Source organism: Cajanus cajan, chromosome 1 (genome assembly GCF_000230855.2).
Source record: "Cajanus cajan strain Asha chromosome 1, NIPB_CcT2T_4, whole genome shotgun sequence".
In the NCBI taxonomy this organism is placed as follows: domain Eukaryota; kingdom Viridiplantae; phylum Streptophyta; class Magnoliopsida; order Fabales; family Fabaceae; genus Cajanus; species Cajanus cajan.
The window spans coordinates 72,143,179-72,158,330 of record NC_138517.1 but is presented as its reverse complement, the minus strand read 5'-3'; the positions used below and the strand labels follow the sequence as shown (position 1 = coordinate 72,158,330).

General features: G+C 38.2%; 1 protein-coding gene across 1 annotated transcript; it reads left to right on the top strand.

The window, feature by feature from the left end:
* Positions 1-13,066: 13,066 nt before the first annotated feature.
* LOC145955464 (uncharacterized) lies at positions 13,067-14,739 on the top strand. Its single transcript, XM_083070231.1, has 2 exons — positions 13,067-13,480; positions 13,582-14,739. Exons 1-2 carry the CDS (start codon positions 13,067-13,069, stop codon positions 14,737-14,739), a joined length of 1,572 nt encoding a protein of 523 aa, XP_082926357.1.
* The last annotated feature ends 413 nt before the right edge of the window (positions 14,740-15,152 follow it).

Genomic DNA, 15,152 nt, shown 5'->3' with positions numbered 1-15,152 from the left:
TCCATTCAAAAATCACATATGCATATGATGTTTGTGTAAGATAGCACCACGTGCATGCAAGATGAAAGAAATCAACAATTACAAAAAATTGCTAGCACACATTCAACTAATTATAGAAAGAATTCTTATTCCATTTCATCAGGCATGAATACAACCTGTAGTGTCCGTATAACACTCATGAACAGAAAAGTGAGTCAGCAAGAAAGAGAATCTCAACTAATCTTTTCTCCCCCTCTTCACACCCAAAATTATTCTATTTATATTCAAGTTATTTCCTCACGTAATCCTTCAGCCACCCATGTTCCTTCCTGGATCACGCACTTTTATTCTTTGCCATGATTTCCCCACCTTCATCCATGTGTCCCATTTGTATCAGCTTGCCTATAACAGACTCCACCTCATCATTATTTTGCACCTCCTTACATTACTTCCCCCAACAAAATCGACCTTGCCCCCAAGGTTGAATGAGGGTATAAGCCCGTGCAATTACCTTAGTATCTTCGCACCCAATGGAAGTTATCTTTTTTTTTTATAGTAATTTAGTGAGTATGCCAACCAAGGTTGCATAACCTTTAATAAATCTTCTATAATAGCTTGTAAGTCCCAGAAAGCCCCTTAATTGTTTAAGACTGGCAGGTAAAGGCCAAGCTAAAACAGCTTGAACCTTGTCATCCTCCTTAGCAATTCTTGACCTTGAAACCGTGTGCCCTAAATATTCAATCTGCTTTTGGCTGGAAGGATATCTATATGGCTTCACTTTAATAGGATTCGAACCATGTACTAAAGGAATAACATGGTTATGTGATCTAGGAGAAGGTAGACCACACGGAAAATCAAAAACGTGGTGATATGTATGCAACAATAATGCTATCTCTAGATGATCTTGTGAATTGTTGGAATTTTGAAAATGGAGAGAATACATTTCCGTAATCGAATTAGTATGAAACATTCTTCTCAAATGATGAAATTGAGCCTAGGTAGGTAACTTGGTTTGTTCCCCTATTAGTGTTACAAACTTATCATCTAGCATAAATTTCAATGATAAGTTGCTATAATCAGATATGTGAGCACCTAGTGTGGCCAGCTAAGAAGCTCCAAGAACCAAGTCAGCACCTGATATAGGAAGTAAGTATGCTGGCAGCTGAATTGCATGGTTTTGATTTCTAACCTCCAATCTCTTAATAAGTCCCTCCATACCAAAGCACTTCCATTACCAACCATCACATTAAAATCCTGAATTGGTTCTACTGGTAGTTTAAGACAAGCAGCAATCCTTGGCTATAAGAAATTATCCGAACTTCCACTATCCAGAAGGATCTGCATAGTAAACCATTAATAACTCCTTTAAATCTCATAGTACCAATTCCAGCCGAGCCTTTAAGAGCATTGAAAGACAAGTAAGGTTCACTATGAAGCTGAGGCTTATATTACCTGTAACAACACTAGCATCCAGAACAGGTTCATCAAAAACTTCTTCTTCATCTAAGTGGAACCAGAGATATTGCTTATTAGGGCACTTGTGAGAGGGCGAGTATTTGTCATCACACATCAAGCATAATCCCTTCTCTCCGCAACTGAATCTCTACGGGAGACATCTTCTTCACCGTCGCACTTTTGTCTAGAGGAGTATGGTTTGATTTGGCCAATAAGGGAGGCAATGCAGTGGACTTTAGAGATTGTGAACTGGTAGGCGGTGATTGATTTTTTGTATGGATATTGAACCAATCAGATTTCTATTGGATAACATACTTTTCTTCAAAAAATTTAGCCAATGACACACATCTCGTCAATGTAGTAGGAGCCTGAACCAACACATCACGACAAATGTCATGTCTCAAACCACCCACAAAACAATCCAATAAAGCGTTTGTGGTTACACCTTGCACACGATTGGCTAGGGCTGTAAACTTAACATAATAATCAAGCACCGAACCTTCCCATGTAAGTTTAAACAAATCTGATCGAGGACATTCATAAGGTGAAGGGCCAAATTCCAATTTCAAAGCACGAGTGAACTCAATCCAACTATGAAATGCATTAGTTCGAGCCTACATTTGGAACCATGGAACCACTTCCTTTTCTAGATGAACAGAAGCAATGAGCAACCGTTGTTCATCCGTAGTTTTATAATAATCAAAAAACTGTTTCGCCTTGAAAATCCATTGTAACACCTCAGATCCATCAAACTTAGGAAAATCTAACTTGACATTACGAACTTGAAATGACGTAGATGGATAAACAGGACGCGAACTTGTTTCCAAAGCCTTGATCGATTTCAACACCGAATCCATCAAAGTCTCCAATGTCTCAAATTGAGTAGAATCATCATGTTGTCGTTCATGAAGAGCCGCAATCAAACTCTTCAAATCACGATCCGTAGCAACCACTGCATTGGCTAATTGCTTGACTTTGACAACAGATTCCTTCAAACGAGAAATCTTCGCTTGTAGCTCCTTCATTCGAGTATTCTCTGCCATGATAGAAAATGAAAGCACTAATGTAAGATAGCACCACGTGTGCATGCAAGATGAATGAAATCAACAATTACAAAAAATTGCTAGTACATATTCAACTAATTACAGAAAGAATTCTTATTCCATTTCATCAAGCATAAATACAACCTTTAGTATCCGTATAGCACTCCTGAACAGAAAAGTGAGTAAGCAAGAAAGAGAATCTCAACTAATCTTTTCTCCCCCTCTTCACACCCAAAATTATTCTATTTATATTCAAGTTATTTCCTCACGTAATCCTTCAGCCACCCACGTTCCCTCCTAGATCACGCACTTTTATTCTTTGCCATGATTTCCCCACCTTCATCCACGTGTCCCATTTGTATCGGCTTGCCTATAACGGTCTCCAACTCATCATTATTTTGCACTCTCCTTACAGCATGTCATATAAATATCTTATGGAATTCATGTTCAACATAACACAACTCACCCAAAGTATCACTTGTAGAGAAACAACTTTTAAAATCAATTGTTTTTAGGAGAAACCAATTTTGTTTTCACTAATGTTGTAGGGAGATACTTTAAAAATAAGGTTTTACAACCAATTTTAAAAGTACCATTCATAATCGGTTATTTATAACCGGTCATTATATGTGTTTTTATCAATTTATTCACGACTTCACCATTGTAGAAACCAAAAACTCACTTGCATTCATCACTTGGTCATCCCACGAAACTACTCAATGAAGTAAACAACAAATATTTTTTTAATATTAACACTAGTCTATTTTTTCAACAAATAAAGCAAACTACTGCCATTTTTCAACTCCAAATCTTAACATTACTCCAATTCCAACAAATAATTCGAACAAGTAATACAAGAATTTAAATCATGTAACATCCCGAATTTTCTACTAATAAAATAGTTAATTATTATTATTTTTATATTTATGAAAATTATCTTCTTATAGTTATTTTTATTAATTAAAGGGGTTTTATAGAACATTTTAGAGATTTTTAATAATTTAAATATTTATGAAAAAATTAAATTCTATTTTTTTCAGGCCTAGAACGGGTCGTTCCAAAAAGCCGAATGAGTCATTCCCATAAGCAGAATAGGCGTTTCAAAAAGTGGAACGGGCCGTTCCAGACTAATAAAATAGCCTAAAATCCTAAGTTAAAAACGGGTCATTCCAATTATGGTCAATGTGTGATAAAATCAACCCCATAATGAGTCGTTCTGGTTTTGAGAACGGGTCGTTCTAGTTGTAAAATTGGCATATAACGGATGGGTCCAGAATGGGCCATTCCGGCCACCCCTGATGCTTATAAATAGGAGGCTCAGGCTTGATTTCAAATCATACTATTCACTTCTGACTTCTTCTTCTTCTAAACCTTCTAAAGACCAAGGAGAATTCAGAGGAGGAGATTAGCAAGGTTCTGCTCTAGTTTTAACTCCTTCTTATCGAGGTAAAGGGGAGTGAGAAACCTCGCTTGGGGGTGTGGGAATAATTATTGGGTAGTCGGATTGGCCCCCAATCACTTGCCTGATGCATGTTTCTAGGAACATGCAAAGCATGAATGTTTTTGTTTTACTTTCTGATTGCTCTGCTGTGTTCCTTGTTGGATCTGATGAATGAATATGTAATTAATTTTGAAAATAAATAAGTTTTAATATGAATTAGAGTGCTCTTAGGATTCCTGTGCGGACCTTATGAGGAATAATTACGACATGACTATGTGAAATATGAAAAAATGACATGAGACATGAGAATGGGCTATTGAGATAAGCTATGACTATGAGAATATGAAAAATGATGACATGAGGTAATAAATGAAATTCCGTAATAAGTGAAATGTTGAGTCAATGAAATAGTAAATGTATGACATGCATCATATACATATATAACTCCAGGTGTGTCGCTTAGGCCGCATACCATTGATGTAACAAGCTATGTGATGAAATGACTTATTATAGGTGTGTCGCTTATGCCACATACCAATGATGAAATGAAGTATTTCTAGGTGTACCTTGGGTCACCAGTGATGTATTCATGAATGAACGTGCCCAGGTATGTTGCTGTGCAGCATACCAGTTATGAGAAATGTGAACTTCTGTATGGCGCCACATGCATGCATTTATGAGTCGAGTCCACGGCATTATTTCATGATATGTGAATGTATAAGTATTCTAATGTATTTATAACTTGACAGTTATGATTGGTTATGTATAACTTGTGTGGTATTTGTTATGACTGTGTATGTTGCCTAACATTTATTTCTACATCTGAATTAGAGTGAGATGTTTCTCACTACCTTGTTGCTCTTGTATATGTTTAAATTATGTTTCAGGTGATCATCATCATGAGGATGTTCGTAATGAGGCTTAAGGCTTCAGTTGGGCATGCTTTGATAGGATGTGACATCGGGGCATAGCTTGGCTTAGTTTAGGATGTTATTTTCATTAAATTGTATTAAAAACCTTAGTTTATTTTCTTTTGTAATTTCTGCATTGGAGTTATGGTTTATGAGTTATGAATGTGAATCTTCCACCTTATGATATTTGAGACATTTGTTTTATCCATGAAATATGTTATCAACTGTGAAAGATTTTATTTACTCAAAAAAATTATTATTGTTTACATTTATTGTGTATTAATATTAGGGGTAGAGGGTGTCACATTTAGTGGTATCAGAGCAGGTTGATCCAATCGGCCGTGAGTTATGAGTTTACTATACTTGTTTGGTAGATGAAGTCTATAGTTGTAGTGATTGAATCCAAAGAGGTTGTATGTTGAGAATTGGAGTTTTGAATGTTCTTGATAAAAGACTAAAGTGTGCATCTTTGTTATTTTTATTACATGATTTGGAAGTTATAAATTATTCCTAACTAGGAGGCGCTGCCACCTTTACTGGAATTAATTTATATTTCCTTTATTACTTTTTAATTTTTCTTTTATATGATTTCTTGAGTTTTGATGCTTATATGTTGACTTTTTATGGTCTAGGTTGCATGTGGAACTTATTGGTATACTAGTGTGATGATTGATTATGTTTATTAATTGTAATATTTTCTTAGATTATGGTTGGTAGAAATGATCATGTGATTGCTGATGCTCTTCAAGCATTAGCACAAGCTATGAATAATAACAATAGGGTTGGAATCGCTCCTAACTAGTTGGAGCAATTTCAGCAAAATCACCCACCTACCTTCAAAGGAGGATATGACCCAGATGCTGCTATGAATTGGCTAGCGGAGATCGACAAGATCTTCAATGCCATGGATTGTCCCCTCACTTAGAAGGTGAAGTTGGCCACCTTCATGTTGACTACTGATGCCCACTTTTGGTGGGAGGGAGCACTTCGAATGATGATTGATGGAGGGGTGCACTTGAATTGGGACAACTTAAAGAGGGCCTTTCTTGAGAAGTATTTCCCGGATGATGTGAGGAGTCGGAAAGAAATGAAATTCCTTGAGCTGAATCAAGGGAACGACATAGTGGCAGAATATGCTGCCAAATTTGATGCTTTGGTTTACTATTGTACACATTACCATGGTGAGAATGGTGAAAGAGCTAAATGTATAAAATTTGTAAACGGTCTACGTCCTGAGGTGAAGACTACAATTAACTATTAGAAGATTTATCACTTCCCCACTTTGGTAAATAAGTGCAGCATTTACGATCGTGACAATCGTGCCTGTGCTACTTTCTATAAAGGCGTTGGAGGTCTTATCCGTGCTGTGAGTTCTAGTACTTCGAGTAGGAGTAAGCCTTACTCCGCTCCTACTAGATTTCAAGGGAGTAAAGCTGTTGCTAGTGGAAGCAAGTCATTTACTAGAGGATCCACTGTTAGTACTGATGGAAGTGTTAGAGGGTCTGTGTCCACTCCTTCAGGAAGATGCGGGAAGTGTGGTTGTGCTGATCATAATCAGTCTGAGTGTCGTGACAAGGAGGTTACCTGTTTCAACTACAATGGTAAGGGTCACATCAGCACCCAATGTCTTGAACCACCAAGAACACGTGTTATTGGATCGGGTTTGCAAATTGAGCGTCCAAAGACTGTAGGGAGAGTATTTGCTCTTAGTGGTGTTGAAGCTGCTCGGTCAGAAAATTTGATACAAGGTACTTATTTCATAGCCGAGACTCCTTTTGTTGTACTATTTGATTCTGGTACAACTCATTCCTTTATTTCTGTCTCTTGTGTCCAAAAATTGAATTTGTGTGTGTCTCTGTTAGATTTTGATTTAGTTGTTGAAACCCCTACTAATGGTCCTATAACTACATCCCTAGTGTGTTTGAAATGTCCTTTGACAGTTTCCGATAAGCAGTTTCTAGTTGACTTAATTTGTTTGCCTCTTAGTCAATTAGATGTAATTCTTGGTATGGATTGGTTATCTTCCCACCATGTCTTTTTAAACTACTTTGATAAATCTATTTCCTTTGGTGAATCTAAGAGTACAAAATTTCTTAGTGCTACCGACATTAAAACTTGTTTAAAAGAAAATGAAAGAGTGTACATGATCTTAGCTTCCTTAACACTTGAGACTGATAGTAAGCTAGATGAGATTCCCTTAGTGAGAGAATTCCCAGAAGTATTTCCTAAGGATGTGTCTAATTTACCACCTGAGAGAGAGATTGATTTTAGCATAGACTTAGTGCCAGGTACCTCACCTATATCTATAGCACCCTATAGGATGTCCCCTAAGGAGTTAGTTGAACTTAAGAAACAGATAGAGGAATTGCAAGGGAAACAATTCATTAGGCCTAGTGTCTCGCCTTGGGGAGTGTCTATTTTATTGGTTAAGAAGAAAGATGGGAGCATGAGGTTGTGCGTAGACTATAGGCAACTGAATAAAGTGATCATTAAGAATAAGTATCCCTTGCCTAGGATAGATGACCTTATGGATCAACTAGTTGGGGCTTGTGTGTTCAGTAAGATAGATTTAAGGTCAGAATACCATCAGATTAGAGTAAGAGCTAAGGATGTTCCTAAGACTTCCTTTAGGACCCGCTGTGGGCACTATGAGTATTTAGTTATGCCTTTTGGTGTGACTAATGCACCTGGTGTTTTTATGGACTACATGAATAGGATCTTTCACCCTTAGTTGGATAGATTTGTAGTGGTCTTCATAGATGATATCCTAGTGTATTCAAAGACCAGGGAGGAGCATTTGAGCACCTTAGGATCTTTCTTCAAACCCTTAAGGAGAAGTAGTTGTATTCTAAATTGTCAAAATGTGAATTTTGGTTGGATAGTGTGAACTTTCTAGGACATGTAATATCCAAGGGTGGGATAGCTGTAGATCTTGCTAAGGTAGAAGTTGTGTTAGGCTGGAGTACACCTAAATCAGTACTTGAGATTAAGAGCTTCTTAGGACTAGCCGGTTATTACAGAAGGTTCATGCAGAATTTCTCTAGGCTATCTCTTCCTTTTACTAAGCTAACGAAGAAGGACAAACCTTTTGTGTGGGATTCTAGGTGTGAGGAATGCTTTCAAGAGCTTAAGAGGAGATTAACTAGTGTCCTTGTGTTAGTGTTACATGACCCTAGTAAGACTTTTGAGGTATTTTGTGATGCTTCTAAATTGGATTTAGGAGGAGTACTTATGCAGGAGGGTAAGGTAGTAGCCTATCCTTCTAGACAACTTAAAATTCATGAGCAAAACTATCCTACCTATGACCTTGAGTTAGCTGCAATAGTATTTGTACTTAAGTTGTGGAGACATTAATTGTTTGGGTCTAGATTTGAGGTTTTTAGTGATCATAAAAGCCTTAAGTACTTGTTTGACCAAAAGAAGTTGAATATGAGGCAAATGAGATGGTTAAAGTTCCTTAAGGATTATGACTTTCAATTGAATTATCACCCCGGCAAGGCTAATGTTGTAGCTGACGCTTTAAGTAGAAAATATTTGAGAATGTCTTCTTTGATGATTAGGGAATTGCATATGATTGAGGAGTTTAGGGATATGAGCTTAGGGTGTGAGTTGACCTCTAAGAGTATTAAGTTGGGAGCTTTGAGAGTAACTAATAGCTTGATAGATGAGATTAGAGAAGGTTAGAAGGTAGATCCTTTCTTATTGAGTCAAGTAGGGAAGTTGAATCAAGGTGTGGAGAGTGAGTTTAGATTTGGAGTGGATAGAGTGTTGAGATTTAAGGATAGGTTGTGCATTCCTAGTGTGCCAGAGCTTAAGAGAGAAATCCTAGAAGAAGGTCATAGGAGTAGCCTTAGTATCCATCCGAGAGCCACTAAGATGTACCAAGACCTTAGAAAGATGTTTTGGTGGCCTAAGATGAAGAGGGAAGTGGAGGAATTTGTGTATGCCTGCTTAGTATGTCAGAAGGCTAAGGTAGAACACCAAAAACTTTCAGGTCTGATGCAACCTTTAGATGTGCGTATGTGGAAATGGGATAGCATCTCTATGAATTTTGTAGTTGGATTACCTAAGACTACAAAGAACTTGGATGTTATATGGGTCATTGTGGATAGATCGACTAAGTCTGCCCATTTTACTCCCATTAATATTAGGTACCCTTTGGAGAGGTTAACCAAGTTTTACATCGGTGAGATCGTGAGGTTGAATGGAGTTCCTACAAGTATAGTGTCTTATAGAGATCCTAGGTTCACCTCTAGATTTTGAGAAAGCTTGCATAAGGCTTTAGGCATAAGCTTAGATTAAGTTCATCCTACCATCCCCAAACAGATGTCCAAACTGAGAGAACCATACAGTCTTTGGAAGATTTGTTGAGGGCTTGCATCTTAGAACATGGGGGTAGTTAGGATAGTTTCCTACCTTTGATAGAATTTACCTACAATAATAGCTACCATTCCAGTATTGGGATGGCACCATATGAGGCTTTGTATGGTAAGAGATGTAGAACACCTTTATGTTGGGTAGAGCCTGGAGAGAATGCCATGTTAGGATCTGAGATAGTTCAACAAACTACTGACAGGTTAAGATGATCCAAGAGAGGATGAGAGTAACCCAGAGTAGGCAAATGAGTTATAATGACAAGAGGAGAAAAGACCTTGAGTTTAAAGAAGGTGATCATGTATTCCTTAAAGTCATGCCTTGGACAGGAGTAGGTAGAGCACTGAAATCCCGTAAGCTTACTCCACGTTACATTGATCCTTATCAAATTCTTAAAAGGATCAGTGAAGTGACCTATCAAATTACCTTGCCTCCATCTCTTTCAAACCTCCATAGTGTCTTCCATGTTTCCCAACTCAGAAAGTATGTCCATGATCCTTCCCATATCATTGAGTCTGACAACATTCAGTTGAAGGATAATCTCACTTATGAAACGGTTCCTTTGTGGATTGATGACACGAAGGTGAAACAACTGAGAGAAAAGGAAATTTCTTTGGTTAAGCTCGTTTGGGGAGGAAATATTAAAGAAAGTGCCACATGAGAATTACAAAGCAAGATGCGAGAAGCTTATCCATTTTTATTTTCAGGTAAATTTCGGGGACGAAATTTCTAAAAGGAGGGAAGAATTGTAACATCCCGAATTTTCTACTAATACAATAGTTAATTATTATTATTTTTATATTTATGGAAATTATCTTCTTATAGTTATTTTTATTAATTAAAGGGGTTTTATAGAACATTTTATAGATTTTTAATAATTTAAATATTTATAAAAAAATTAAATTCTATTTTTTTTAGGCCCAGAACGGGTCGTTCCAAAAAGCAGAATGGGTCGTTCCGGACTACTAAAATGGCCTAAAATCCTAAGTTAGAAACGAGTCATTCCAATTATGGTCAATGTGTGTTAAAATCAACCCAGAACGGACCGTTCTAATTTTGAGAACGGGCCGTTCTAGTTGTAAATTTTGCATATAATGGATGGGTCCAGAAAGAGTCGTTCTGGTCCAAAACGGGTCGTTCCGGCCACTCCTGATGCCTATAAATAGGAGGCTCAGGCTTGATTTCAAATCATACTATTCACTTCTGACTTCTTCTTCTTCTAAACCTTCTAAAAACCAAGGGGAATTTAGAGGAGGAGATTAGCAAGGTTCTGCTCTAGTTTCAACTCCTGCTTATCGAGGTAAGGGGGAGTGACAAACCTCGCTTGGGGGTGTGGGAATAATTGTTGGGTAGTCGGATTGACCCCCAATCACTTGCTTGATGCATGTGATAAGTGCTATGATTTCATTAAGTTTATGGCCTAGTTTGAAGCACTTATATCAATTTTTCTTGCTTTAGACTTTGTTTTTAACTCAAAACATATCTAAATTTTTAGGTGATCACATTTTGTTTTTGAATCATGTTTTTAGGTAACTTACAAGTATTTGGTTGTTGTTTTGTAGTTTAGGAGAAAGCTAGGAAAGAAGGAAGGAAGTCAAGCACAAAGTGGTGAATTTGAAGTTGAAGGAATTTTTGGTTAAGTTCCCAGGCTAAGCCCCAGATCCACTCTTAGCCTCAGCATGGCAGAGAATCCCTGGAACAGAATTTTGATTCCCACGCTGAGCGTGGAACTGAGGCTTAGCGTGGATTGTGCTGACATGTCATTATTCACATAAGACAAAAGCTTTTATGACCTAAAAGTGGGATTTTCGAAGAGAGAAGTAAGGAGGATCATTCTTGGACTTTGTGTGGCGGCTGGAGAGCTTTGGAACCTTCAAGATCAAACTTCTTCCTTTCTTCATCATTTGTAGGGTTCTACATGTCTATGTGTAGCTAAACTCACCCTTGTTGGGGTTTGATGTAACTAAACCCATTCTCATGTGTAAACTCTAAGCTATCAATCTAAGTTGTTATTCAGTTTTATTGCTCTTTTTCTGTGCATAATGCTTGTTATGGCTTGATCACCCTTAACTTGAACTTAAGGTTTTTAAGAGATTGAGAAATGATTTTAAACCTTTGACTTGAAATAGAGCAGCTAATGGTGCTTATTGCTAGAGATAGAGTAAATGCCATTGGTCTTTCTTAAGCTCTTGTTTTTAAAGTTGGTTTCTAGGTTAAACTATGCAAGAGATTGATAGTTTAAGCTAGTAACTTAGATGCCAACTTGTAATAGATTAGGGTTGGTTACTTTTTAGAGTGATTGATAAATTCTAAATAATAACTATTGTGAACTTAATGATAAGCATGAGAGGAAGGTTTAGTGAAGTCAAACCCCAACAATTTATTAATATTGCATTAGAATCAAGTTTTGCACTCTAAGTGTTTACCAAAATTCCAAAAAGAATTGTTATTACTTGTTTACATTATTTACTGCAGCAAATCAAACTCTTATTGCTTTTCGGTAGCTTAGTTAGTATAACAAGTGAAATTGCAAAGTGTTGTGCAAGTCCCTTGGGAGACGATACTCATACTTTCATTGAACTACTTATACGATTTGGTACACTTGCCAAACGACATAACAAGTTTCTGGCGCCGTTGCCGGGGACTTGCGTCTCAATACTTAGGCAAAGTCACTTGGATTACTAATCTAGGCTTTGATTCATTTATTCTTTTACATTTTGCAATTACTATATTCCTTGTCTTTTAATTCATTGTATCTGTGTTGCTGACTGTTTGTTGTAGCTTTGTGATTCTGGTTTATGCGAGGTACTGTTCCTGCTAGTGATTCAGCTTACGACCCGGAAATTGAGAAAACAGCTAGGAGGAACAGGGGAGCATTAAGGAAGCAAAGGTTACTAGCCAAGCAGGCACAGCACAGAGAGGCTACTTCGTCCTCTCTCAGTCCTTCTTTATCTGAAATCTTAGAGGAAGTTGAAATGGCAGAGGAAAGACCAAGAATTACTCTTGGTGATCATGCAGCTGCTACTGGTACTACTCATTTCTCTAGCATTGCCACTCCTGCAATCGCTGCCACTAATTTTGAGATGAAGCCAACACTTTTGAATCTGATTCAGAACAACCAATTTGCGGGCCTTGATCATGAGGACCCATATATGCATCTCCATACTTTTGTTGAGCTTTGTGGCACAGTGAAGATACATCAAGTTCCTGAAGAGGTGATTCGGATGAAGTTGTTTCCTTTCTCACTACTTGGGAAAGCTAAGATGTGGCTCAATGCTCTACCACATCAAAGCTTAACCAGGTGGTCTGACATAGAGACAAAGTTCTTGGCAAGATTCTTCCCTCTTGCTAAGATAAATCAAGCAAAAAGTGAGATTGTCACATTCTCCCAGAAGCAAGATGAACTTCTATCCGAGGCTTGGGAGAGATACAAATCCTTGTTGAGGAGATGTCCAAGTCATGGGTTGGACGACCTTACTCAGGTTAATATTTTTCTGGGTGGATTGCAGCCACGAGTGAAAATTCTATTGGATGCCTCAGCTGGAGGTAGTATGCGTTTTAAAACACCAGAGGAGGCTATAGAGTTGATTGATGCTATGGCAGCAAATGACTATGATTTACCAGCTGAAAGGGAGTCAAGACAGAAAAGAGGAATTCTAGAGTTGGGATCTCAAGATGCTTTATTAGCTCAAAATAAGCTCTTGTCCCAACAAATTGAGGCTCTTACCAAGCAAGTTGCTCGAATTCCACAACAACTACAATCCACTCAACATTAAGTTCTAAGTTGTGATCTTTGTGGGTTGAATCATCCTCACGGGCAGTGCATTGATACTTTCCCATCTCATGGAGAAGAGGTGAATTACATGGGAAATCAAGCTCGAGAAGGAGGAAATTATGGTGGTAATTATGGGAAGAATTGGCAATCACACCCTAGCACAGGGTGGAACCAGAATGATATTGCTCAATCTAGTAGACCTCATATGCAAAGGCCCAACTTGTATGACAGGCAGACTAAATTAGAAGAAACATTGAATCAGTTCATGCAGGTCTCAATCTCTAACCACAAGAGTACTGAAGCATCTATAAAGAATTTGGAGATTCAAATGGGGCAGCTGGCCAAACAATTGGCTGAAAATTCTGGTGGAAATTTTTCAGCCAATACTCATACTAATCCGAAGGAGAATTGTAGTGCAATTACAACAAGAGGTGGTAAGAGAGTGGGGTGTTGGAGGATGAGGAAGAGCAACAAGAAAACAAGGCTGAAGAGAGAGAGAGAGGTGAAAAAAATAATGAAAAAAATAAAAAAATAGAAAATGCAAAAGAGAATGTCATAGAGGGAGAAGAGTTGGCTGAGGAAGTTGTTGTTAAAAAATCAAAGAGCCAACTAGCAAGAGAATTGAAGATGAAACCCAAGGTGTCTAATACCAAGGATATGCCATATCCCCCAGCCCCAAGCAAGAAAGATAAAGAAAAGCAATTTGCACGCTTCATGGAGCTTTTTAAGAAGCTTCAGATCAACATTCCTTTCTCAGAGGCATTGGAGCAGATGCCCACTTATGCAAAATTCATGAAAAACCTCTTGAACAAGAAGAAAAAGTTCATTGAGCAAGAGATTATTGAGTTGGAAGCGGGGTGCAGTGCCATAATTCTAAAGAACTTACCTCCCAAGTTCAAGGACCCTGGAAGCTTTACAATTCCAATCACTATTGGGGACCTATCAGTTGGAAGAGCACTGCTAGACTTGGGTGCAAGCATTAACCTCATGCCCTTGTCTATGTTAGATAGAGTTGGACAGGTGGTAGTAAAACCAACCCGCATGACTTTGCAACTAGCAGACCGGTCCATCAAGTATCCCTATGGTGTCATTGAAAACATGCTAGTCAAAGTTGACAAATTCACATTTCTAGCTGATTTTGTGGTTATGGATATGGAAGAAGACTCTGCTATTCCTATTATCTTGGGGAGGCCATTTATGAAGACTGCACGAGCAATCATTGATGTTGGGGATGGTGAATTAAAATTGAGGGTCCATGATGAGGTGATCACTTTTAATGTATTTGAAGCTATGACCCATCCGAATGATAAAGGTGCTTGTTTCCGAATGGATGTGCTGGATGAGGTAGCGTGTGAGGCTACAAAGAAGCTGAAAAAATCAGTTCCAGATGATGTAATCCGCTTGAAGCCACCTCCATTCTCACTGCTTAGGAAATCTAAATTGTGGCTCAATGCTTATGAGTCAGCTAAGCATTACAAGGAAAAGGTGAAGTTGTATCATGAACGAAAGATCTTAAAAAGAGAGTTTCAACCGGGACAACTTGTGCTCCTTTACAACTCCCGGTTGAAACTATTTCCAGGGGAGCTGAAGTCAAAGTGGTCAGGGCCATTCAGAGTTAAGCAACTTAAGCCTCATGGAGCAATACAAGTAGAGGATGTTTCCTCCAAGGAGAGCTGGGTGGTAAATGGCCAAAGACTTAAACTCTACTTGGGCGGTGAAATTGAGCGAGCTTATTCCACCGTTGCATTGGAGGACACCTGAAGCTTTGGTTTGTCAAGCTAGTGACAGAAAACGAGCGCTTTATGGGAGGCAACCCATCATTCTTAATCCAAAAAAAAAAAAAAACCAGTTAGCATGCCTTTAAATTCAGTTATTTTGTGTTAGTGTGTTCTAGGTGTATGTGCATGGTTAATCATTGTGTTTGCTTCTTAGTTGAGAAAGCATTGTGATTGTGAGGGCTTGAGGAACTTCATGTTGAGTTATGCGTGAAAATTTTGAAAATTTGCAGAAAAATTGAAATCCACGCTCAGCATGAAGTTCCAAGCTAAGCTATATCAGTGCAGAGGTAGAAGAATAGCTCTCTGGAGGTGCCACGCTAAGCCTCAGTCCCACGCTGAGCCTCAAAACTTAAACTTGAAAACTGGGAGTTCTCTCTGGAACTCCCACGCTCAGCC